At 39.7% G+C, this 26936-nt stretch overlaps 1 protein-coding gene across 2 annotated transcripts in view; it reads right to left on the reverse strand.

Annotated features, from left to right (window-relative positions):
* The window catches only part of UBE2F (ubiquitin conjugating enzyme E2 F (putative)), a 373705-nt gene that overhangs the window by 79169 nt on the left and 267600 nt on the right, over nt 1-26936 (reverse strand). For both annotated transcript variants that reach the window (XM_089672398.1, XM_089672399.1), the window contains exon 8: nt 7984-8016. In XM_089672398.1, the coding sequence (XP_089528524.1) occupies nt 7984-8016 (33 nt within the window). The remainder of the gene's footprint in view (nt 1-7983; nt 8017-26936) is intronic.

The following is a 26936-nucleotide window of genomic DNA, read 5'->3' on the forward strand; positions in this document are numbered from 1 at the left end:
TTAAAAGGTCCGGCGGGCCGTAGTTTGCCCATTGCTGGTTTAGGACCTAATTTCAACAGCCATGCCATTAAAGCCAGCTACTAAGATGCAGGATGGAACAGGGGGCCTTATGAGAGTAGATTTGACTTTTTTGGATGAGGCCAATGCTTTTCCAGGAGAAGTCTGTTTGACAGCGGACCAAGTTCTCCTTGCCCAGCTTAGGTCACAGAAGATCTCCGGAATTCGCTGTTCCTCTATCTTGGAGCAGTTGAGGAAGAATCCTCACTGAAGTGAATTCATACACCAGTTTAAACATGGATGAAGGAATCACCAGGGCACCAACCTCAAAAACAAGCAGATCCCTGGAGGTGGTTATAAACCTATTTAGTTTTTGTTGTTGAATCTGCACGCCATGATGTCCACATCTGGTGTTCCCCACATTTGACAGAGAATCAGGAAAGTCTTTGGGTGGAGGGACCACTCCCTTACACCCAAATAATGAAACCCAGGCAGTCTGCTTGCTAATTTTCCACTCCAGGTATGCACAGAGAGCTGGAATATGCTTTTCCACCCAGGAAGAGAACCAGGCTTACGTTCTTCAGGGCTGCCCAACTTCTGGTATTCCCTTGGGAGTTTATGTAGGCCACAGATGCGTGTCTGGTGTAGAGTAGCCAGTCCTTTGGCTTTCAGTTCTGGAATGTTGATAGGGAGCATCGACTCCCTGGTAAGTCAGGGAATTGTAAACCCCATCCCAGCCCCTCAAACTTGTGTCTGATCTTACCACCTTCCAGGGAAGGAACAATTTCCTGGATTCAAGGGCTGAGTTGGAAATACACCATGCCAGAGAGGTTTTGCCTTGCTGGACATTAGTGGGCAATCCAGAGAAAGGATCTGCTTGCCCCGCATAGTAAGAATGTTGATCTACAAAGGACTACCAAGAAGCCCAGATCCCTCATTCAGAATCAAGTGCTGGGATGTCTGGTTGAGCTAAGAGTCCAACAGTTGGACCTCAAAGAAGCAATCTTTTCTTTGAAAAGGAAAATTGTTGCGTGGGCCATATCCAAGATCAGCCACAAATACTCCAGATGATGAGAAGGCTGGAGGGCAAGACCATGGCTGAAGAATTTTTCAGCAGATGATCGGTAGTCAGTGACATGGATGTCCTGAGATCTTACCAAGGCCAGGAGTCAATACCTTTGTGAAGAATATTGGTGTAGACATGCCCGAATGGCAGGGCAACAATTTGAAGGTGTTGGTCTCAAATCAGAGAGTAGAAAGCATTGGTCTGCAGGAAAGAAGGAATGTGAAGATTTTGGATGCCCACTGATGGCAGAAATTCCTCTGACAGATCTTTTGGATTCTGGAATTTGGGAACATGCAGATATCAGTTTATGGATTTTAGGTCCAAAATAGGGGGAATGTGTCAATTCAGCTTTGAATTTTTTCCTCTCAAGGACTTGGTTTACCACTCCTTTTTGTCTGAAGCTGACTCAAGGCAGCCCACAGGTCTGCCTGTCTTTGAAGTGAAGCTGGCATAGTAGAGGTTAGGAATGGTGGAGGGGGGGGGGGGGGAGAAATTCTATTTTATAGTCCCTGGAAATGACAGATTGCACCCAGGGGTCCAGGATGTCTCTAATCCAGAAAGGTGCAAATGCAAACAGACATACCCTCCCAACTCCAGAGAGTGATAACTTCTGGAAGGGTGTTGTAGTCCAAGGCATGCAACAAAACAATGGGCCTACTTTTGACAGAGGACAATGCCTGGATGGAATGAAGAGTCCTCTTTTTCTAATAAAGAGGTAGTAGCTACTGCACTAGGCTTAGGTTTTTTTTTTAAATGGGTTAGAAACACTGTGGCCCCTTTCTTCAGTAACTTCCTTGATATATTTATGAATTAATTCACCAAAAAAGATGTTTACCATTGAAAGGCGCACATAAAAGGCACCTTTTGCAAGTATGTTCAGCTGACCAAGCTTTTAACCACAAAATTCTACATATATGCACAGAGAGCAGTCTAGAGACCTAACAAAGTACATTTGATGGGGTTTCAACACAAAATAGCAAAACCGAAGGCATGAGCTGCAATTATTCCCAAAGAAATGGGTCCTCAAACACAGGATTGTGTTCTCTATCCATTTCATGGGTCCAATTAGCAACAGTCTGACAAATGGACATAACCACAAAAAAAGGTTGCAAGACAGGACCAGCAACAGCAAAGGCCGCCTTTACTAGGGATTCAGATCATCTATCAACAAAATCTTTAAAGAAGGAAACATCCTCAACAGGAACAGTGAGATGCTTGTTGAGAACAGATATGATCCACTACTGGGACAGATAATGTTTTTCATAAATTCCTTTTCCATAAAACTGATCTTTAGATCTTCAGAATTTAGAGGAAAGACTTGGCCTGTCATCATGCAAAACACAGTTAATTTGTGTGTACAAAGCCTCTCTAGACTTCACCAGCCATTTTGTGCCCAAAGGAGTTTGTTTAGGCTGAGGAGATTTTGTGGTGCTTCTAGGCAAATGCTAGTGTGCACTGCATCAATAAGTGAAATCATGGTAGAAAACACATAGTGCAAAGCCCTTGCAGGATCCTCTGCAGGATTCTCTTCTGAGTTCACCTCTCCTTCCTCAAATAAATTTCTCATAGAGGATAGGAATTTCAGGGTCATGCTCCTGAAAAGATACATGTGATAAAGAGGCTACAGCGCGCTTAAGGACCCAGGAGACTGAAGGTTCTGGAAGGGCAGATAGTTTTCCAAAGAAATTAGACATAACTGCAGTGAAATCTGCCTAAACCAGATGGTCCATTTGTTATGAACCCCAGAGGAAGCTAGAATTAGAGGAAGGGAGCTGTGTCAATATATGACTTTGCAGGTGAAAAGTTATCACCCAGAACGCTTCACTGGTTTTCCCTGATGCGCTCTATTAGAATATTATTTTCTCGGCTCCTCTGAGCCTTTTCTCTGCCACTGCTAAATGAGGGGATCCCTTATTGGGTACTCACAAAATGGATGCAGACTGTGACGGTATCTGTGTGTATGGGAAAGGAGCCGCTATAACCCAGACTTCACTCATCATGGTGGGCATACCCCAAACTACATTTGTTGCACCATGTGCCAAGGGGAGCGCTGACCACAGGGTTCAGTGCCAAAAGCAGGCATTACAAGCTGGCCTCACGTACAGTTCCCAAGATGTACATCAAGGGTAACCAATATGGAAACTGCTGGTGAGATCTGAGGTAATAAGCAGTTGGATCTTGAAAGAAGTGTCAGACTAGGTTGTAAAGAAAAAAACAAAAAAGGACTGGTTTAGAAACATCTCCACAGGGGAAAAGCTCCATCACCTAAAGACACTAGCAAAAAACTGTAGTCCCACAGAATGGGTAATGTTACACGAGTATGCACTGGAGGCATTCCCAGCAAATATTTTTCAATAGCCCAATCACCTGAAGGTAGTGGCATGGTTTGTAAATACAAGTCTTGTACTACTAAGATATTTTAGTTTTAGGAAAAGCCATTCGATTCTTTAATCATTAGTGGTGTCAAATTGATGGTTGTTATCAAATGCAGTGACGAGAAAGTTCGAAGGATAAAATTTTTTATTGAACAATCAAATTTCTATCAGTGAATAAAGTTTTTGTTTGGTAAAGTCCATTCACTCTAAAATGAAATGTTTGGTAAACAACTATCAGATTCTTCTCTGTTCTATGCGTATCTGCTTGATGTAAAGTGCGGAGGAGGAGTGGTGAAGAATTATAACTGCAGAGGAAGCTATTGTGTTTTATCCTTTATAAGAAGAATGCTCATTTGCCCTCTTATGAAATTTAGGGGTCATAATTAGAGGTGATCAGATTTATATATGTCACTGGGTGGAGTGTTCACCTTTCAATGTGTGGGGGAACACCATCATGGAAGAATCTGACACTGGAGACTGTCAATCTCCTTCTATCTGTTGGCTTCCACTTCACTAATGATTTACTACTGTTCACTTTTTAATATTGGAAAGATTTTGGCACTGGTGATAGGATTGGTGTGGATCTCACATCTATTGAATCTTACTTTGCTAAAGACTTTTCCTTTTCTCTTTTTTCATTGATTGGTATCGTGTATAATTCTGTGTTGGTTTGAAGATCACATGTTTATTGCTAATCTATCCTAGCAATTTGTTAATATTGGAAAGTTATAAGAGAGTGTGATATTTTAACTTGTTTTTGGTAGCACTATTTGATGTTTAGTTTGTAGGAATGTTCCAATGAAAATCTACTATTGTATGGCTAGCTTAAAGCTTGCTGTGATAATTGTGCAAAGAGATATGGACAATGACAACCATAATTTGGATTATACTCTGCAAATGTCATTCTCACTCCGGGCACAGATGGATATGCATCATGGTTGTAAACCATTAGCTGGTTCCATGATGTCTGTCAGACCCTTGTCTTGGCCTAGTCGTAAAGCTATAAACCAGTCAGTCACTGGACATGAAAGCATTCCAGAGTGGCAGTAAAACAGACATCCCACTTGAAACCACTTTTTCATACAATTTCATAAATCCCGGCAGGAACAAGGTACAATAAAACAAAGCATATATTCAGATAGGTCAGTTTAATACGAGTCACCTTACACCCCTAGATAACGTCTACCAGAGAGCAGAAAGCGATATCTTGTTATCCGTCGCAGCCGGATATGTCATATTTGGTGTCTGGACGTTCAGAATATTATTTTGCATATTAACCTGTCAGTGGCTAGGCTGCTGCATGCACTTATGGAAGGTTACTGACCATGGTATAAACTTGCAAGGGATTTGGGTCACAGCCTGGGTCTCCGCCTAACCCCCACCCTCCCCAAATGAGGCGATTGGACTTGGCTTCAGTAGACACCCCCTGCTCGGACAATAGAAAAGCTGTCATGCCTGGAGAGAGAGGTATGAAGAGATTCTCCCTTTTAACATCAGGAACCAACTTCGGGAGAAAAGGTACCCTTTTGTTCAGGGCACTTGAACTCTGCTTAAACCAGGACTTCTGCAAGTACTCTACCTTCTTAAACTTCTGTTATCTCTCTGTTGTGTTATTGCTCTCTCTATTTATATACATATATTGGTTACATCTTTTCTGTAAATATTTTTATTGCACCATTTTGACCTTTTTAGTAATAAATCCTATTTTCTCAAAAGTGTTGAATTGTTTCTAAAGCTCTTTAATGCAAACTAGGAATCCCTGTCTCTGAAGAGTGCTACTGTGTGTTTTAAAACCTCTGGATACATCTGTCTGCGGTGACAGTGTGTATACAGACGCTTATTCAAACATCATAGTGTTAGTGCTAAGATTTGTGAGTTTCCTCCTCCTCTGTAAAAAGGTGGTGGTGGCAGTGTGAAGGGTTAATTGCGTAAATAACCTGACCCAATAACAATCGCTCTCAGACTGTTGGCACCTAGATTGGGGTCCAGTGAGCTAGAAAATCTTTGCGCAGAGTGCAGCTGAGAGTGGCATTGTTACGCAAGTGGTAGCGTGGTTTTAGATTGGCTAGTCCTTCGGTCACAAGTTGGTGAGAAGGACTGGCTTTTTTTTTTCAATAAGCCAGTGGGCAAGAGATCAGGAAATGTTTACCCTATAGGGATTGGTAATATGTGATATCTTGTTGTCTGGTTATATACTCATGACATACTGGTTCTTACTATATTGTGTGAATGTACTATATTTTGTACTTCAGCTACTATTATCATCTATTAGGCATAGGCTACATTATCTGATATGAATATTATGTGTGTTATTCTTTGGCAAATGAATAATACAACTTTGCTTTGTTAATTTTGGTTCTGGTAACCTTTTTTCGGACCGCCTGGCCGCAGTGTACTTTGGATGAGTGGTCCGTGCAGGCACAGCAATATACTGGTATGTTGCTGACTGCTTCCAGGTATAAGGTGCACACATACGTGCCCCCTTCCACCAACATCCGCTGTGATTGTACACAGTGGGTGTCTGTCAGCAAGTCCCGGTCAATGATTCATGGCTGGGAATTGCTGACCAGCTGTGTACAATCACAGCCCAGAGCCTCTGTGTTGAAAATCAACACAGGACTCTGCACAGAGTGAACAATCTCTCTGTTTCTCATACCCTGCAAATCAGTGATGAGAAACAAAGAGATCTCTTAGTAAAAGCAGTACATTTTACACATATTACACATAGTGAGGCACACATTTAACCCCTTGATCGCCCTAGATGTTAACCCCTTCCCAGCCAGTATCATTAGTACAGTTACAGTGTATAGCATTATCACTGATCACTGTATTAATATCACTGGTGATGTCAGTGGCAGTTAGCCAGTTCTGCCCAGTGTCAAATAGTGTAAGATTGGCCGCCGCAGTATAGCAGTTCCACTATAAGTTCCTGATCATGGCCAACATTTTTTCTTATAACAATGGTACAATAAACTAGCCAAATACCTAAAGGTATATAGTGCTATGTTTTATTTGGGAGGAGGCCTCTGGTTAAACAGCTATAGCTGAAGCAAATGCAGTATATGTGAATTGTTTTACAGGCCAAATATCTGTAATTCTGTTAAGCCACCTTTCTATACTGAACTTCATAGACAGCATAATAAAACCACTAGTTTATTCTACAGCTTCCTGAGACATTTGCCTGCTTACTGTGCAATGAATAACCATAAAAACTCTGCTGAGGTCCCCCCTGGGCTTTACCCTCCTTTTAAGTCCCATGAAATACATGTAAATTACTAAGATTAAACTAATATTTGCACACATTTGGTCTGTTAAATGTACCAATGAAAGTGCTCTGTTGCGTCTGAAAAGTGCAAAAAATTAATTGTTAATCATGCCAGAAATCTTGAGATTTGAAGATCTCCTGTACACTCTGCCTCTGCTAAACCTAACACTGTGCAGAGATTTTTGCAGTACCAAGCAATTTCCTATTATGTTAGGCATAAGAGAAGAGGGAAGGTGGTTTGTAGTGTTGTCCTAAGATGACAAAGCTGCTCTCTTTACATTTCAGTGATTGTAGTCACCCTAGGACAAGGAGTGTGTTACTGGCAAGAACATTAGTGAAAAAAGGCCTAGAAAAGAAAAAAAATGTAGCTAGAATGTCTAAATGGTAAGCTGCAATTGATTACATTTTTGTTCTTGGGTTTAGATTTGCTTTAATGCGGATCTTCACCCAAAAGGGGAAGTTCTGCTTTAAGGACTGCTCCCCATTAAGGATTGGCACCTTTGGGGGGCGGGGGGAGCAGGTACCCGCTCTCACTTCCGGTCCAATCGCCTAGGCGACAGGAAGCAGAAGGTGTCCTCCCTCTCTCCCTGTAGTCTTTTGGTACACGTGACAGGTCCCAGAAGACTACAGGACCATTCATGAAGCGCTGCGCTACTCACACAAGCACAGTGGGTACCCGGCTGTGACAGCCGCAAGCTGTCACAGCCGGGTGCCCACACTGAAGATGCCGGCGCCTGGAACACAGGACAGCCGGTGAAACGAGCTGCAGGGGACACACTGCGGAACAGGTAAGTAGCTGTTTTTTAAAAGTCAGCAGCTACAGTTTTTGTAGCTGCTGACTTTTATTTTTTGACAGGATGAGTGGAACTCCGCTTTAAGACCCTTTTATTCCAGCTTCAAGTACCTGATAACAGCAATGTTCAAATGATAAAGACAGATTTCATGAAGTAATACTAGCAATATTTTACATTACATTTTTAAATATAAAACAGCACTAACGTTCCATCTTAAAATCAATGCAGGCAATCCAAGCTTAAATGTTAAAGGATGTACAGGAAATAGAAGGACATTTACAAAATGGAGTCATCTATAGTTTGTAGGGAAATATTCCTTTAAATCAGAGATTTTTTTGCCTGTAAAATAACTTTGATAAAATCTTCCCAGTTAGTATGTTTTATCAGCAGAAACAGAAGGATTTAGTACAACCTTAAAGCATTTATTGCCATCTGTTATCACAACATAAATCAGAAAAGCCAGACCATTATTATATCTGTACTTACTGTAAACAAGGAGTTCAATCCCCATACAACATCCTGCAAATAAAATAAAAGAGCAAACAATTAAGCACCAGAAATATGTCAGCAATAGATATTTCAGTCAATTATTTGCTAGTAACATGATTTGCTTATCTGGAGCAGAGCCCTAGGATAGAGAAATGGAACGGAGGTAGTGGAGAACATCATGTGCTAGAATTCCTAAGCTTTTGGAAAAAGCTAGATTTCGAAAGAATACAAATTAAAACCTTTAAATCAAGACTGTGGGAAATAACAGATTATTATCGGCTTTTACAGACAGGATATTGGTCACTATCACAAGGGCACAGATAACCATGACGGGCTAGCAGTAACAGACAGGGCTTTTTTTTGCTGAAGTGACAGAACCAGATCACCAAATTAGACACAAGTTTGTCATCTGATAGTGTTGATAGTGACTAAGATAACTCACTAAAAGCTTTGAAAACCAGGGTGCAAAAAAGAAAATAAATTATAAAGCACTAAACTGTCACATATGTTGTTTAAGAGCTCTCTTCCCCCACATTAAACAAGTACATGTATGTGAGTGTTAGTAAGAGGTCCTACATTCCATGTTCTGGCAAGAGCTTGACAACTTATGGTTGATCGCTATACACAAATCCTGAGAATAGGACATACTGTATTTTTTGCTCATATATTTTATTTGCTAGAATTTGTCTAACTGCAATTTTTTAGGTATAAATATTAATGGATAAACATTTTTCTACAAGGTTGCATTCACATTATAGCAGCGCTCGAATGTGCAAAGAAATGCTTGATTTTACATGCTTTCAAGAGCATGCAAACCAGGTGTTGTACTTGTAGTGCCATTCATTGCTAAAAGCACTCCAAACATGGCAAACATACACAGTTTTTTTTTTAAAAATAACAAAACACAGAATTATGTGCAGAAAATCAAGCAAAAAAAAAAAAAGGTACATGAGCTACTTTGCTGCATTTGTCTTGTGTAGGGGAGTCCATTGCATTGAATAGGCTGCTCTATGCGTACAGTGTGACAACACAAAAACACACATGCGTGATGCCCAATGTTAATGACGCTTAGCACTTCTTTCACATGGCGTTTAGCCACATAAACCGGATCAGCAGTTTTCAATGGCATCACATTACACTAACATTGCAGTGTTGGTGTGATATAAAATATTAGGCAGCAAGTGAACACATTGTCCATGATGTGGATGTGTTGAAAGCAGAAAAGAATGGGCAAGTTAACCACTTGCCCTCCTGAGGATTTACCCCCCCTCCCTGACCAAGCCATTTTTTGCTGTTCGGCACTGTGCTATTTCAACTGATAATTGTGCGGTCGTGCAATGTTGTACCCAAACGAAATTTACAGACTTTTTCCCCCACAAATAGAGCATTCTTTTGGTGCTATTTGATCCCCTCTGTGGGTTTTATTTTTTGCGTTATAAACAAAAAAGCCTGAAAATTAAAAAGAAAACCCAATATTTTTCACTTTTGGTTATAAAATATATCCAATAAACTCAAAGTTAGTCATAAATTCAGGCTAAATTATATTCTGCTTCATGTCCTTGGTAAAAAAAAAAAAATCTCAATATGTGTATAATAATTGGTTTGTATGAAAGTTATAATGTCTACAAACTATGGTATATATATATTGGAATTTACGTAGCTTTTATATTTCTTGAGGTCTTTGACCAGGTCAGCCAGCGGAACTGCCGGCTGCATTCTCGGATTCCCCTCTGTGACAGGAGGGACCAAGAACACTGTGGTAGGCTCGTAAAAACAATTCAGCAGCTAATTACCAACTAGGATTGTTTTTACATGAAAGCCGACCACCAGCTGAAAAAAACGATACCAGGATGATGCCTGTAGCTGTAAGCATCATCCAAGTGTAACCACTCAAAGTCCAGCGACCTACCAGTACATTGCTAGTTCATGTTGGGCATATATGTAACAGCAGAGAACATGGGCATACAACAAATTGGCTCTGTGGATCAACATGACCTCAAATAATTTTTTAATGTCCATGTTGAGGGTTAGGCCCAAAAGAGTTTTAAATTCAGAAACTGTGATAGGTTTCCATGCGAATTGTCTGGCAACAGCTGAATTTTGGTGGGCGGCCATGTATTGTTGTGCGTATAAATTCACAATCAATTGATACAAATCTTCCGTGAAAAACAGCAGAGGGGCTAAACGCTATCACTGGCAGCAAACGGGGCCAATCCTGCTAACGCTGCCTTTTTGTGGACACTATAGGAGGTATTAGTATAGTTTTGTTCATGATCAATGTATAGATCCGTACAAACATTAAATTAGTAATGGGGGTGATCAGCGACCTATAGCGTGAGTGCGATAGTGTGTGGGCAATCTAATGCTAGCTGACCCTGGCTGGGAGGGGCACAAACTGACCCTGACTTCATCTGATGTTGCTAGTGGCAGGAATACAGTGTTCAGTGAAAAATTCTATATACTGACACTGTACTAATGGCACTGGCTGGGTGACGGGGTGATCAAAGGGTTAATAGGGGCAATCAAAGGGTTAAATGTGCTAATTAATGCATGTGTGCAAAGTGTAGTGGTTATTTCTCGGTGCCGTGTTCTCTGTTCTTTCCTTGGACTAAGGGGAGGGTGCGTTCACACCCCAAAACAGGAAGTGACGCATGATTACGTCGTACCAAGAGCTGCTGCTGGAAGATCATCTCACAGCAACAAACTAGTTATCGCCAGAAAAAAATGCAGGAAGAATTCTCCCCAAACTGAACATTTATTTATTACAGGTATTTATATAGCAACAATAATTCACACAGAGCTTTACATAAATATTGTACATTCACATAACTCACATTCATAAATACACATACTAGGGCCAATTATTCAGCATGTATTTAGAGTGTGTGAGGAAACCAGAGTACCCAGAGGAAACCCACGCAGACACAAGGAGAAAATGCAAACTCCAGACAGGTGGTGCCTTGGTTGTGATTCAAACTAGTGACCCTAGAGCTGCCAGGTGGAAGTGCTAACCACCTAGCCACTGTGCTGCTCATGGACTGCAATGTAAAAACAAGGTGCAACACCTCCCCATTTTCTTTGCAACGCCAGCATCCCTCAGAAAAAAAAAGTAGAGTTCTACTTCAAAGTTAACCTAATATCCAGTTTAAACAATCAAGAAAAAAACATCTTCTCTGCCCTCTGTGATACAATTTCATGTTACTCGGATGCGGCTTTAGATTTCTCCACTTTCATTGGGCAGGAGGGTGGCATTTGAGAAGTTAACCACAACGTCAGGCTTCAGTATCAATGTGAAATTAAAGAGAATGTAAACCCCACATAATAATACTCCATAAAAAATAAAACCCTGTTGCCAGAAATCTTGTGAGCTGACAACTTCCTGTGCTCTCTGCCTGAGTTGACTGTTATAAATTGTTTCCAACTATCTGAAGACTACAGAACTTCATTATGTTATGAAATATAGGAGAGGGATGGGGTTCTGTAGTCCTGATACAGAAGGGTGAGGCGCAAGGGCGGACTGACAACTCATGGGGCCCCCGGGCAATGGGGGATCATGGTGCCCCTGTGTCCTTGCCCAAACTCAAAAAAGCCTATGAAAAAGGTACCAGGGGCATCTCATGGGGCCCCCTACTGACCCCGGGCCCTCGGGCCGTGCCCAAGTTTCCAAATGGTCAGTCCGCTCCTGGGCACAGCTACTACATCCAAGGACTGGTAAGCCACAATATGACCTTTTTTGGGTTTAGATACACAATCAGACCAGGACACAGGCACACATTTTAAAGCTAATAAATGTCAATGGAAAATTATGGCATCTTTACAAATTGCTGATTTGTCAAGTACGTATGCACATGCTGCCAGTATGTTGAAAAGATTGCTACCTCAATCCTGATCAGTGACTGTCTCATGTTACGCTTTTAGGTTCATATTAACTCACAAAGGCTAGAAAGGAGAATTAAAAGGGCTACGTTGGGGGAGGGGGGAATCTAATTATCACCTAACCCCTTCTGGGCAATCTGTTTCACAATTATCATTACTTACAATTTTTCTTTGTATGAGCATGGCAGCTCTTTCAGACACATTATAAAATATAAGGGATGTATATATTTTTCTGCTCCATTATCCTTTCAGATAAAAGAAAAAAAGCGCATAGCAACAGCCTAGAAAATGTTAACTCAACAAAGCCTCTGTCTTTGATTATGGAAGACTATAAATGCCATGCAGTCAATATCATCCCAATAATTATAGACTTGTCTCAAAGTTCTTTTCTAAGTTGGTGATAACCTACACGTTAAAGTGGAACTACACTGCATCTGAGCACCACAAACCAAAAATGATATACAATTCATTTTTAATGTTCTAAGCAAACTCACCCATCCATCCATATCTCCATGCTATATTGTGCTAAAAAATAACTTTGAAAAACTCCCTCTAGCAATTCTGGCAGTGGCATATAATTAATTTAGAATTTACTTCTAAGAAACCCCTCCTGAAAACTCCTGGGATGTATGACATTTGCCTAGGCTTGGAAACCAGGAAGTAACTAAAAAATGTCAAAAAATGTAAACAAGCAAATACAATATACTTTCCTATCTATTTACTAATCCTAGTAGCATAAGGATTAAAAATAATCAATGATTGAGAGAGTGAAGTTCCGCTTTAACACCAGTAGTTTATTGGGCAATTAAAGGTCAGCTTTGCATCTATGACTTTGAGGAATTATAACCAGTAGTCCCTAGTCCATAGAAGCAATGGTCTTTGTACACCGCACTTTAGAGGACAAAAAGCCAGAAAGAGGTGCATGTAGTGTGAAAGAAATGTCTGTGAAATTAGGCTTTATCTATAAAGATAAGTGTTGCACTACAAAAACCAAATATATACAAAAGAAAACAAAACCCATATAAATGTGAAATCATATATAAATGTCCATTGGTTAATAGTCCATTTGAAAATCAGTCCACACAGTTCTCTATATTTAAGTGATCAAAAAACCACCACTTCCTGGAGGGAACTGACACATAAATAAAAAGTCGGTCCTGCACGCATACGTACACTGTGATCACACCGAACATGTGAGGTATCACCATGAACATCAGATCAAGGGCAGTAATTCTAGCACCTGACCAACTGTGTAAATTTAAAGTGGCAAACTGTAAAGGCTTTTAAAGCATCTAAGAATAATATAATTTACGTTGTTTGTCTCCGTTGCACGACCATGCACAATTTCAAAATGTCTATTTCGGTATCCATTTACTCGACAAAAAACCATCTTTTATAATTTACTAAAGAATTGGATATTAGATTGTTTTTATGCATTAAAGTTCAATAACGTGTATTCATAAAAAAAAAAAAATAATAAAATTTGTGTTTGAAAAACCACTGAGCATACACTGTATGACATAAAAAATTGCAAAACCCACCATTTTATTCTGAAGAGCCTCTGCTTTAAAAATATATGTTTGGGGGATCCAAGTAATTTTCAAGTAAATTAAAAAAATATTGATTTATGCTGGCCATACAGTATACTATATGAAACATTTGGCTGAAATTCTAATGATTTGAACATTCACCTGATTTTCTAATGATTAATGGATGACAAACGATAATCATTTTCAAATTTTCAGAGCTGAAAAATCGGTTGAAAAGTTTTAAATATTTTTACTGAATGAAAGTCATTTGATTTTTTTGTGCGCATGTGAAATTTATTTCATCATGTCCTCTCTAATGTGATCAAATCGAATGATAAACTAATCATTGTATGTCCATTGAATGGTTTATCTTTCAAACTTTGTTCACTATATAATGGTAGTGACTTTAGCTGCCAAACATGGATTGGTTTTTCGAAAGTGCTATCGAATGATTTTTCGCATAGTGTATGGCCAGCATTTTAAATGTAAATAAAATATCAGAAAAGGCCTAGTCTTCTAGTAGATATCTAGAAGACTTCATTGGACTGGTTTTCACATAGACCACTCACTAATGGACATTTACTGTATATATGATTTCACATTAAGCCCTGGTTCACACCAAATGTGACATTGAAACCGTGCTACTTCACTTGAAGGATCATGATTTCAAAGCAGCAGACCTGGAGCAATTTCATATGTGCTGCACTATTTTTGCTTTATATTTATGGTTAAGGTTGGATAATAGCTGTCAGTAGCTATTATCCCTAAGTGCATCACTGTTGGTATTATTTATCTATTGATGAATTAGAAAGCTTGTAAACACCCATTTTTGGGTAGTTTTACAGTCATTCACGTGGTCGGTCTATGTGCAATATGTGGGTGGTGCTCTGTTGGTCACACAATTTAAATGAAAATAGCATTATGTAAATGAAAACCATGAGAGAAATGCTTGCTTTCATTTATGTACATGGACAATTACTATGGACAAAAAAAAACATTTGTGGTGTTTTCAGCCACCCCACATGACACTTGTTGCTCCACTGTTTATCATTGCTATCTCTGTGAATATATGGTTGGAGCTTCAGTGGTCACATGACTGTTTTAAAAAGGAAAAGTAAATAGCATTATGTGAAACAAACCTACAGCACAACTTTTGAGAAAAAGAAAAAAAAAAAAAGCACTTATAATTAGATGTTATATTTTAACATATTAGGATAAAATATAAAGTTTAGGGTTTAATGTCTCTTTAAGGAGGCTCTGCTGTACTCTATCCCTGACCACATGACTGACAAAGTCCTTCTAAAAAGGGCACCCAGGAAAACACAAAATGAGACAAAAAGGATTGTGATAATTCTAGTAAATAAAAGAAACAAAACCAGCAAATTCAAAGTAACAATTCAGTAAAGTTCTTGTTCAGGAAGGCAGGGCAGGAGGACGGATTTTCCCTGATGCATTTAAAGTGGAACTAAATTGCATGTGAGCACCACAAATTTAAAAGCTATTTAATTCATTTTTAATATTCTAAGCAAGCTCATCCCTATAAACCATGTCTCCATGATTTATTTTGTTGATAAATCAGTTTAAAAAACACCCCCTATAGCATTTCTGGTCACGGCCATCTTGAGTAAGGGCAGATGATTCAAGTAACATTTACTTCTTGGAATCCATCTGCCCTTAGGCCAAGACTGCATGCAGGGTGTGTTTAACTGAGAATACCCCTCCTCCCATCCTGAAGACTTCTGGAATGTATGACTGCTAAGATCCACTTTAAGTAACACATATCTTGAATCCTATCCCTACCCCAGACAGCGAGGGAAAAATCAGCAGAGCATGGATCCTGCAAAACTAATTGGTTTTTGGTGCTTCTGCTCCCTCTCCCAGTCTGAGCTTTGATGTACAGGGGACTGCAAGAGACCCATTTTGATGGGCTTTGGGATTGAGTTGATGGCATTAGATTGAATATCAGTTTAAGATGCTTCTGAGATCATATGAAATTTATAGCATTTCCCAAAAATCATGTGGCATATACAGAAGAACAAAGCCGTTTGTCTACTTTGGCAAACAATGCTCCCTATTAGATACCTGGTATAGTGCTCTGTAAAACAGCTAAGTCTCCTGCATTTCATCAGACTAGGGTTCAAGAAGAAACCATATAAGCAAAGGGATGGGGGGGGGGGGTATACAACTGTTATGGGGTAACAACTCCAGCCTTATTTGTTCCAAATTCCTGATGAAAATAATCACATTTCATGACACTGACAGTTCTCTTGTTTATCCACTTCAGCCCCAAGCACTTTTTGTTTACATTGTAAAATCAGTATTTGTTGCTAGAAAATGTCTTAGAACCTCCAAACATTATATATTTTTTTAAAGCAGAGGACATTGAGAATAAATTGGTGGTTTTAAAAAATGTCACGCTGTATTTGCGCAGCGGTTTTTCAAATGCAATTTTTGGGGAACAATACACTTTTTTGAAAAAACAATACATAACCCATTTTTTTGTAAAATATAAAAGATGTTTTCCAAGTAAATATATGCCAAACATGTCACAAAGTAAATTTTACTATTCACAGGCGACGTTTTAAAAGCCTTTACAGGTTACCACTTTAGATTTACAGAGGAGGTCTAGTGCTAGAATTACAGGCTTACCACCAGAGACTGAGATCTATCTCTTTACCCTCCAACAGCGCTAATATATAGAAATCTGTTGGAAGGCATAAAGTAATTAGACTATCAGTGTATCTTAATCATAAATAAAATATAATAAGGTTTTGAGAACACAGCACACTAGTCCACTCTTGAGTATACTATTGGAAGAGCAAACAGCACTGCCTTATGAGTCATCTCTACATGCACTAAAAAAGGTGGGGAGTATTTGTATATCCAGCTAGAATACATACATACTCCCAAAGCACACAATCATAATGAGCTTTTCCTGTTAGTGATGTGAAAATGTTCATAACAGGCACAGAGCATCTGTCAATTCTCTACACTTTTTACGGATAATTTTACTGAATCTACACAGGTGTCTAAATGAGATAATGGAATCTGCATTGTTCTGGTATATGATATACATAAGAGCAATGTAAACTACCAACCCTGCACATAGTAATGTTCAAAATAAGTCTGCAGTTAAGCAGTTGACTAATGGCATCCATAAAACCTACAAAATCTGTCCATAAACATACAGGAATGGAATGTAGACTGGAACAACAAAGTGAACACATTCACTATATACTCAAAGTAGTCTTCTGAAAATGTTTTAAAAACTTCAAAGAAGGAACTTTGGGAATAGGTCAAACACTTTTATAGTTGGATTCATAAGGAAGAATTATTCAAGTTTACTTGACAGGTATGTTAAGCACGTTGAATCCATTAAAGCTAGGTTCACAGTGCTGCGATCAGATTTTGATATGACTTTCATTGCCGATATGTAGTACAACTTGGATACTACTTTGAAGTGGTTTGCAAATTCTATGGGGCCAAAATTGTGCTAGAATTGCACCAAAGTAGTATAGGGCCCTTTTCCAAAACCGTGCTGTGCTGACTTGAAATAATGTAAATGGGCGCCATTAAAAACAGTGCAATTTCCATAGTCATGCAATTCTGTGCGACTCGAGTAGCGACTATAATCACACTAGTGTGAATGAAGCCTAAAAGAAAACCTCTTAAAGTGTTGCTAAATTTAAAATAAAAAAAAATAGAAACATGTTATACTCACCTGCTCTGTGCAGTGGCATTGCACAAAGCGGTCCTGATTCTCCTTTTCTCGGGTCCCCCTCCTGTGATCTTGTCTCCTCCTCTTCTTTGTGTGTCCCCAAAGCAAGCCATTTGCTATAGAGGCATACAGTGTCTGTGCGTTCCTTAGATGTATGTCTATGAAGCAACGTTTCATAGACTTACGGAGCGGAACTTAGCCCTGCCCCTCATGTCCTCCTCACTGCATTTGATTGACAGCAAGAGGAGCTAATGGCTTTTGCTGCTGCTCGAGTTTCTGTGTGAGAAGGAAGAGAGGGGAGAAGAGATGCAGGAGCACACAGCACTGGATCTATTCTCCACTCTCTTCCCCTTCACACAGGGAAATAGAAAATGTTTTTTCTTACATTATTGCAAGGAATTCATTAAGTTAAAAAACGCTTTTAGCTTTAGAATCAATTTATGGCTACATTCACATGGATGTTTGTATCTAACAGCAGCTAAACGCCAGTAATCTGTACTTGAAAAAGTTGAAATATTTCCTGCAAATAGTCACAGTTTGCATCAGAGCCTAGCCCAATTTACCTGCATTTAGGTATGTTAGCATTTTCAGTCGTTTTTTTTTCTTAATATCCCTGTTCTTGGGGGGATGTTATACCCCAGGAACCTCCTCTTCCACTTTATTGCTAGTTTGCCGAGCAAAGAGATAGAGTTGTGTAAATGAAATGGAGTGCAGAGCAAAGCTGGTGCTTACCACTGCTTAAAAATGGGGGGGTTGGGTCCCACACATTACACGACTTTTAAAAATGTACTGCACCAAACTGCATGGGACGGCGGTACCATGTCGATTTGGTGCTCGCTAATGTACTGCGTTCCAATCTGCATTTAGGGTGCCGTTAACAATTGCCACCTGTATGCAGATTGCAAGGGCAGTACTGTCATCTGCAGTAGAGGAAGTACGCACGGAACATGTCTTTCCAACACCTCATTCTGGTGTGAACAGGCCCTTAGGTAGATGAAAAGGCAAATGAAACAAAGATGGGTACATCCCCTAACATTTCAGCATCTAACGAGGGGATATTTGTCTTGATGTAAGAGGAAATCAGAATCAATCCGGATAAATGTTACAACTTTACCAGAATGTCAGTGTCCACCTTTGACAGCTTACTAACTATTGTTAGACCATGTCCTCAAAGAATGAATACCAACATGAGAATGTACGAGAACCAACATGATTAGGAATACCAAATTTCAAGAAGAAAAAGGAAAGTGTTTCATTTTCTGTGGCTAAACGCACTGCAGCTAAATGCAAAGCAATCCAGAGAAGTCTGGATGCAAGGGCATTTAATAATACAGGGATCCTTCATTCATGACAGGAAATAAAAATATGGATGATATTGTGATCTTATGTAGATTTATATAATGTCCATCACTCAAAGATGCACCTATGGACAAGTCTTGCAGGAGGCCTGAAATGTTGGCAAGTATACTGCTGCACCTAATGCAATAAATATTTATGTAGCATTGTTCTGTCAGTTTAGTGTATTTACTTGAAAACTGAGCGATTGTGCTCCCTCTCCTGCCTTTTTTTAATCTCAATTTACTTCTGTGCCTTGCTTTTCACTTTGAACGGCTCTATTTTTGACCACACAGAGCTCTGCAGGAGACACTTTTCTGCCCCAGTGGAAAAATTTAGCAAGACAATTGTGTTCAGTAGGCTCAAAGTCAAGTGTTCGGGCAGCAACGACAGCTGAGGTGAGCTTGTGAGACACAAACTTAACTGAATGGATGAGGAAAGCCTAGAGGGAACTATGGAAGGGATCCAAGATGTCAGTGTAGATAAAGCTTACAGACCATGCTCCCAGTACTTGCAAAACATAGCTTTTAATGAAAACTAGGTAGGAAGATATTCAATGTAGCCATTTCATTACAGCATAAATATTATTCATATTCCATAATTTAAGTTTAAATATTTAATATAGTTTCCTTATAATTAGTCCAAAAATTAGAAAAAAAATGCTTGGAAATCTATAAGTATAAACACCACTAACCCCCTCCCCAGATTTAATAGTGGTCTAAAAGCGGCTATAGGGCCCAGAGTATGGGGTCATGTGAAGGTATATAGTTACATTTTCTATGGCTATTCTCTGTTCAGAGGCAAAGTAGTCCCTGTTACATACTGTACACAAACTATACCTATGGAAGTAATTTTCTATACTCTGTCAGCATTAACCTATATTAGGAGTGTACCATCTTTCAGAGTGAAAGTGTAACTAAAACAATGATTTGTCTGTTAGCCCTGGTTCACACCAATGAGGCTTTTAAGTCACGCTACTCCAGCATGATTTCAAAGCCGGCAATAAGTGCGATTTTAACGTGCAATTTAATTGCGGCTTGTGACTTCATTAAATGTTAATGAAAATCGCACTGAATTTGCACAAAAAAATAGTGCAGGAACCTCAGAGTCACAGGGATCTGAACGGTACCATTGCCACAAAGTGGATGTGACTTTGAACTGTCAAGTCCCATGGCAAGTTCCACTGGTGTGAACTTAGAACAAATCACTTAAAAAAAAAACAAAAAACTAGGAAAATAATTGTAAAATGCAAAGTACACGCAATAGGCAATACATAAAGTGAAGCGAAGCATTTCAAGTTTTGTATATGCCATTCACAATTCAATCTCTTAAAGTGGTTCTAAAGGCTGAAGGTTGTTTACCTTAATAGATTCTCAGCATTAAGGTAGAAGCCTTCTGAGTACAGTGCCCCCCAGGCCCCCCATACTTGAGCCTGATCTTGATCCAATAATGTGCACGACAGCAACATCTCTCTCCCTCCTCATAGGCTCAGAGACAGCAGCAGGAACCACTGGCTCCTGCTGCTGTCAATCACAGCCAGTATAGAGGTAGCAGTGGGCAGGGCCAAGCCACACCCTGTGTGTCAGTGGACACACAGCAGCGGCTCAGGAGCGAGCCTGCATGAGTGCCCCCAGAGCAAGCAGCTTGCTATGCTGGACACTTGGCAGAGGGAAGGAGCCAGAAGAACTGGTGAGGGACCCGAGAAGAGGATCGGGGCTGCTCTGTGCAAAACCACTGCACAGAGCAGGTAAATATAACATGTTTGTTAAGCTTTAGGCTGTCAGAGAGAAACTATCACCTCTTCTTGACAGACTATCAATCTTCTCAATGATCTGGACTCAAAGTATCAAGTTGAGATCCATATTGTGCCACAAAATGTAGACTACATCCCCCTGAGGCGGCCACGTGACCCTGTGGCGTAACGCGTAGGGGAGGGGCTCTGACGTCACGACGCCACTATCAGCGGAACGGCGAGTACTGTCTTTGTGCGAGGGCACACATTTATAAAAAACGCTCTGTATTGCTCTGTGGAATGTGAGTTTGCATTTTTCTGGAGACGCATTAAAACCTTTTATAAAGGATAAAGCACCATGTGGGAATCTTTCTTTTTCATGGCCTAAATCGGAGGAGTAAAAGGGAAGAAGAGGAGATAGGAGATAGACCCCAAAAAACACGAGGGGAGATATCTATATCCATCCATCCAGCCCTCACAACCCAGAAGGAACTGGGAGGCCACCTAGTGGAAGGAAAGTAACATCACAGTCTACCTCAACAGCAATATACTTTCCATATATCTGTATAAACAGATTGGGACGATTATATGTTATCTAAGCTAAGGATAAGCAGTATATAGTTCTAATCACCACTTTAGGTTGCATAAGTGTAGTGATTATAACATATTATTTGCACAGTTTTATCATTATTTATCTCTCCATATTTATTTGGTTATTGCACTTTATTATATATATATATTCTTTATATATAACTGTTTTGGGCAATATTTGCATTTTTGCACACACACATTTTTTGCACATATATACCACTGTGCATGGAGGTTCCTTTGTTCACTTGATTTGATTTATTTTAACGTCATGTTTATATAATTTAAATACATTATTTCTTCACATTATTAAATATTTTTTATCTAATTATAATTTAATTAATTATAGCACTGGGAGTGTTTTAAATTTAATTTAAATCATACCACTATGAATTAATATTTATGTAAATTTATTTAGATTTATTTATTTTATTTATACACATTATACATCACTAAACACCCTTTGAGGAGCGCGACACATCCAATATTTTATTTGTAAAAAACATGTTACAGCTTTCTATCGTTCCATACCTCCCCAAATACTTACCGGAATCCTCAATTGATCCAGTGCAGTGTACAGCTGTATCCTTTCTTTCCCCATCTTCCTCTTCATATAGGGAATTGGCCAGCGGCAGGAGCTATTGGCTCTTGCTGCTGTCAATCAAATGTTGTGAGAAGGGTGGGGCCAAGCAGCGCTGTGTGCCTATGGAGTGTGGCTACATAGACACACACAGTGCAGGAGCGAGCATGCACTGTGGGCAGCATACAATGGGGGTACATGAATAAGAGGAGCTTAGTTTGCCAATGGGAGACCCCCAAATAGGACGTTCAGGGCTGCTCTGTGCAAAACTTGAAGCATAACTTAATGTTTTAGGAAACATTACAGTGTTTGTTTGGACCAAACTTGTCCAAACAATTTTCTTCACTACACACATGCAGCAGCTGTCAGCGCTGTATGAACTGTTAGTAGTCTCAGGGATTTCGTGTACTGCTCCTCAGCCATTCACAGGAAACTTTGTATTTTCTGAATGAACAAAAAGCTTCATATGATTGGCTGATTATGTTCCCCTTGGCCACTCAGAGATAGCTTTTTATGCACTCATAAAATGCAAAGCTTGGAGATAGGCTTTAACCTTGTCGCTGCCAGAGATTAAAAAAAAAATTATTTTAGGCCTGAAGGTGATGTAAAAACCACAAAACATTATATATTTTCTAAAAGCAGACACCCTAGAGAATAAAACAATTGCAGTTCCATTTTTTTGTGTCACACAATATTAGTGCAACAGTATATGAAATGCAAAATTTCATTAAAAAAACACACGAAAATTAATTTTAGGGCACACACAATATATTACCCAATTTTTTGGTAAAATATAAAACATGAAGTTGAGCTGAGTATATACAATGGATGTAAAAAGTCTACACACCCCTGTTAAAATGTCAGATTTCTGTGATGTAAAAAAATGAGACAAAGATAATTCATTTCAGAACTTTTTCCACCTTTAATGTGACCTATAAACTGTACAACTCAATTGAAAAACAAACTGAAATCTGTAAACTAAAATAATGTGGTTGCATAAGTGTGCACATCCTCTTATAACTGGGGATGTAGCTGTGTTCAGAATTAAGCACTCACATTCAAAATCATGGTAACTAGGACTCAGTACACACCTGCCATCATTTAAAGTGCCTCTGATTAACCCCAAATAAAGTTCAGCTGTTTTAGTAGGTCTTTCCTGACATTTTTTTTAGTCGCATCCTACAGCAAAAGCCATGGTCCGTACAGAGCTTCCAAAGCATCAGAGGGATCTCACTGTTAAAAGGTATCAGTCAGAAGGGTACAAAAGAATTTCTAAGGCATTAGATATACCATGGAACACTGTCATCATTAAGTGGAGAAAATATGGCACAACAGTGACATTACCAGGAACTGGACGCCCCTCCACAGTTGATGAAAGACAAGAAGAAAACAGTCCAGGAGGCTGCCAAGAGGCCTATAGCAACATTAAAGGAGCTGCGGGAATATCTGGAAAGTACTGGCTGTGTGGTACATGTGACAACAATCTCCCGTATTCTTCATATGTCTGGGCCATGGGGTAGAGTGGCAAGACAGAAGCCTTTTCTTATGAAAAAAAACATCCAAGACCGGATACATTTTGAAAAAACACATCTGAAGTCTCCCAAAAGCAAGTGGGAAAATATGTTATGGTGTGATGAAACCAAGGTTGAACTTTTTGGCCATAATTCCAAACGATATGTTTGGTGCAAAAACAACACTGCACATCACCAAAAGAACACCATACCCACAGTGAAGCATGGTGATAGCAGCATCATGCTTTGGGGCTGTTTTTCTTCAGCTGGAACTGGTGCCTTAGTCAAGGTAGAGGGAATTATAAACAGTTCCAAATACCAGTCAATATTGGCACAAAACCTTCAGGCTTCTGCTAGAAATCTTAACATGAAGAGGAATGTCATCTTTCAGCATGACAACGACCCAAAGCATACATCCAAATCAACAAAGGAATGGCTTCACCAGAAGATGATTTGGAATGGCCCAGCCAGAGCTCAGACCTGAATCCGATTGAAAAATCTGTGGGGTGATCTGAAGAGGGCCGTGCACAGGAGATGCCCTCGCAATCTGACAAATTTGGAGTGTTTTATCAAAGGAAGAGTGAGCAAATATTGCCAAGTCAAGATGTGCCATGCTGATAGACTAATACTCAAAAAGAGTGAGTGCTGTAATAAAATCAAAAGGTGCTTCAACAAAATATTAGTTTAAGGGTGTGCACACTTATGCAACCATATTATTTTAGTTTTATATTTTTACTTCCCTCCACCTAAAAGATTTCAGTTTGTTGTTCAAGTGAGTTGTACAGCTTATAGGTTACATTAAAGGTGGGAAAAGTTCTGAAATGATTTATCTTTGTCATTTTTTTACATCACAGAAACCTGACACTTTAACAGGGGTGTGTAGACTTTTTATATCCACTGTAAATAACTAACAAGTCAAGCCCTAAAACTGTGTGTGCCTGTGAAACTGCGACAAACTTTGGTACCTTATATTTTCCATAGGTGATGCTTTTAAAGCCCCATACAAGCCATCAGTTGAGAGTTAGCCATAAATAATGTGCCTATAATTGTTGCCCTCATTCTGGCATGCAGGGCAAAATGCAACATGTGTAGTGCAATCAACATTTTCGTGCATAGGTGTACCTAAAATGTTCATTTACGTGTGTGTGTGAGGGTGTAAGTGGGGATGCAGACTCAAAAATTTTTGTGGGGGGATTTTTGGTGTAACTTTCATTTTTTACATTTTTTTTTTACAGATTTCTCAACAAACTTTTTTTTTTCAATCACATAGGGGACAAAGTGTCTTATGTGAGAATTTTTGTGGTGACATGTTCTTTTTAAAGAGAGATCAGGGAAAGAAACACTGGTATTCTTGTCACTAGCCCTTCAATGAAGCTTAATAGACGGCTCTATCTATTCTGACTCAGATTGTTGTGATAGCGATTTATCCCTTGTGAGACCTCTCTGCCTAGCCTGTATAAGCAGATATAATCACTGTGGACAATCCTTATCAGATAGCTTGAACTCACCAATACTGTGTTCATCCAGAAGTTGCTTTATTCTGTGCATGTGACAACAGGATACAGCAGAATGAATGGTTTCCAGTATTATGCGGTCAAAAGATGATACTTTCTGTAGCGTACTATGCAGAATACATGTGTCCCTGTTACATGTGGTCTGTTAGCTGCCTCCATGACACAGGAAGTGCTGAACTCAAGAAGAAGGGAGGAGCTTCATATACAAAGGAATTGTGTCATAGATCTCAGGGAGGCAATATAAAACAAATGCATTACCAAATAAGACCACTGGATGGCAGCATTACTAACTATAGAAATGTCCATAGGAAATGGTACAAAGAATAAACTATATGAACTCTAGTGTACATTAACATAAATATTAACTGTGTAACAGCATACTATCTATGAGCAGCTCGAGGCTGAAGTGATGCAAAATTTTCCAAATGAAGGAAAGGGGATGTAGTTGATAAAGAGTTTTAACAAGTACTGTCTAAACCTAAAAACAAAGTATTGGTTTTAGATATACTTGAATTATTGTCTCCTGTAAATGTATTCATTTTGAATTGTATATCAGTGTTAACTATAAAACCACACTAAGTTAAGCAGTCAGAGTGTATTTCGTCAACCTGTCTTGCTGTTCAGTGAGTGAGCAAATATAAGCTGAGGCATAAACCACATATGTCCTCATGCCTGCAAACTAAGCAATAACCATATCCATGGAGAATGGTTAATAGAGGGCATGGTAATGTACATGGACTTGCCTGGCTGCATGCTTCTTCCAGGTCAGGGACTCACTAGGTAGCAAACCAGATCAGGATTAGAGTTCAAGAGCATGCACCTATATAATTAAAGTCTAGAATGGCAGTTCAGACATCTTTATCCTAACCAGACTCCATACAGACATAAAACAAACACACCAGTTAATCTACAAATTATTAAGAAATCAAATGTAATGCATAAGCCTCCTATATGCAACAGTGCAGCAGCCCCCAGACTGGGATAATTAGGGGCAACATGGAGCCAATCAGGCTCTGTGCTATGCACCCATGTGCCTGTGAACACGATGATAGGAAGACATAGTGTGATAACTTCTCAATATGGTGGGGCTCCATTAGGTTGAGGAGGCCAGTGTTCTTAACCAACCTGTGCTGACAAAAAATAAAGGCTGAAGACCTGTCTTTAAAACAAGCCACAGATGATGCAATTTTCTTTCCTTCAACCATGGGTTGCAGGGAAAAAAATAGCTTGATTCCTCCATCAACACAGTTCAGTGTTGACGGGGCAATCCCTCCCGCTATTATGCTCTGCTGGAAGGGAGCTTTTTCCTGCTGGCAGAACACAGCGATTACTGCCAGCGGTAGTAATCACATCCCAAAAAATCTGATAGGCTGGTTGTCCTGAAGTTGATCGATGGATCGACCTCCATACGACCAGCCTGCCCATAGATGGATGGAATCTCAGTCAGTCCCTGCTGATCCATCAATGGCTGCCTTAATGTCTGGCAGTGTTGATTGGATTACAAGACTGGATGAACATAATTACAAATCCTTTGACAGGTAAACAGTTTCACACATTCATAGTTAAATTTTACCTGTATTTGTGAGCCTGCAGAGCAACTTTAAAACGATTTTCTGCTTGTAGGCTGTGAAACTTTCTATTTTTACTCTAGTAGTTAGATTATAGTACAAATGTTTTTCCTGGCACAATTTCTGAAATGGCACAAAACACTTTCTTTATTGTATCAGTGAAGTGTTGCTCCAAGAATTCTTAATACAGCATTCAGGGAGTTTAAGCCCATGATGCCACCCTTTACGAGGTTTCTGATGCTGGGAGGTAGGGCTTATGATCGCTGTGATTGGCGGTCACATGATCAGGAGCTGTTAGGCGTTGGTAACTGTATCGGGAGCGCGCATGGTGGGCACAGGTTTATTTACATTTGGGCATGCAAATATGCTGTCTCTCTGCGTCAAGGCCCACCCGCCAAGAGGACACATATTTGCGTATTCTCGGTGCAAAGGGGTTTAAAAGATCCAAAAACCAATATCTCTTCTTTAACTGCTTGCCAACCGCCCACCCGTAATGAACTGCGGATGGGAGGCAGCTACAGGCAAAACAACATACGGGTACATCACTCTGGCTGTACTAGCTCCCCAACTGCGACTGCTATGTCCACCGGACATCATGGAATGAAGATCCCGTGAACGGGATCTGGTGATCATTATGTTAGCAAAGCTGTTATGAATAAATGTGATTCAGAACAGCTTTTATTCTCTTTCTGGTGAGCTGTGATTGGCCCACAGCTCTCACATGATATATGGGGCCAATCACAGCACACTGTACCATGTGACCAGCTCCAGCCAATCATAGATCATTATTATTTTGAACTGTCATGAACTAACTTATTCACGACAATTCAAAGCCAGCTTTGCATTGCAGAGCAATAAGCTTTATTGCTCTTGCAAAGCAAAGTGTATAAAAAACAAATAACAAAAAAACACAAACGCTGATCACCCTCACAGAGTTGTACAATGTTAGCAAAAAACAATCGAGCAGGGCTGACATCACTCAAGTCCACAAAATTGCTG

The sequence above is a fragment of the Staurois parvus genome, unplaced genomic scaffold (genome assembly GCF_062004578.1).
Source record: "Staurois parvus isolate SC_StPar_1 unplaced genomic scaffold, SC_StPar_1.0 ptg000011l, whole genome shotgun sequence".
Lineage (NCBI taxonomy): Eukaryota > Metazoa > Chordata > Amphibia > Anura > Ranidae > Staurois > Staurois parvus.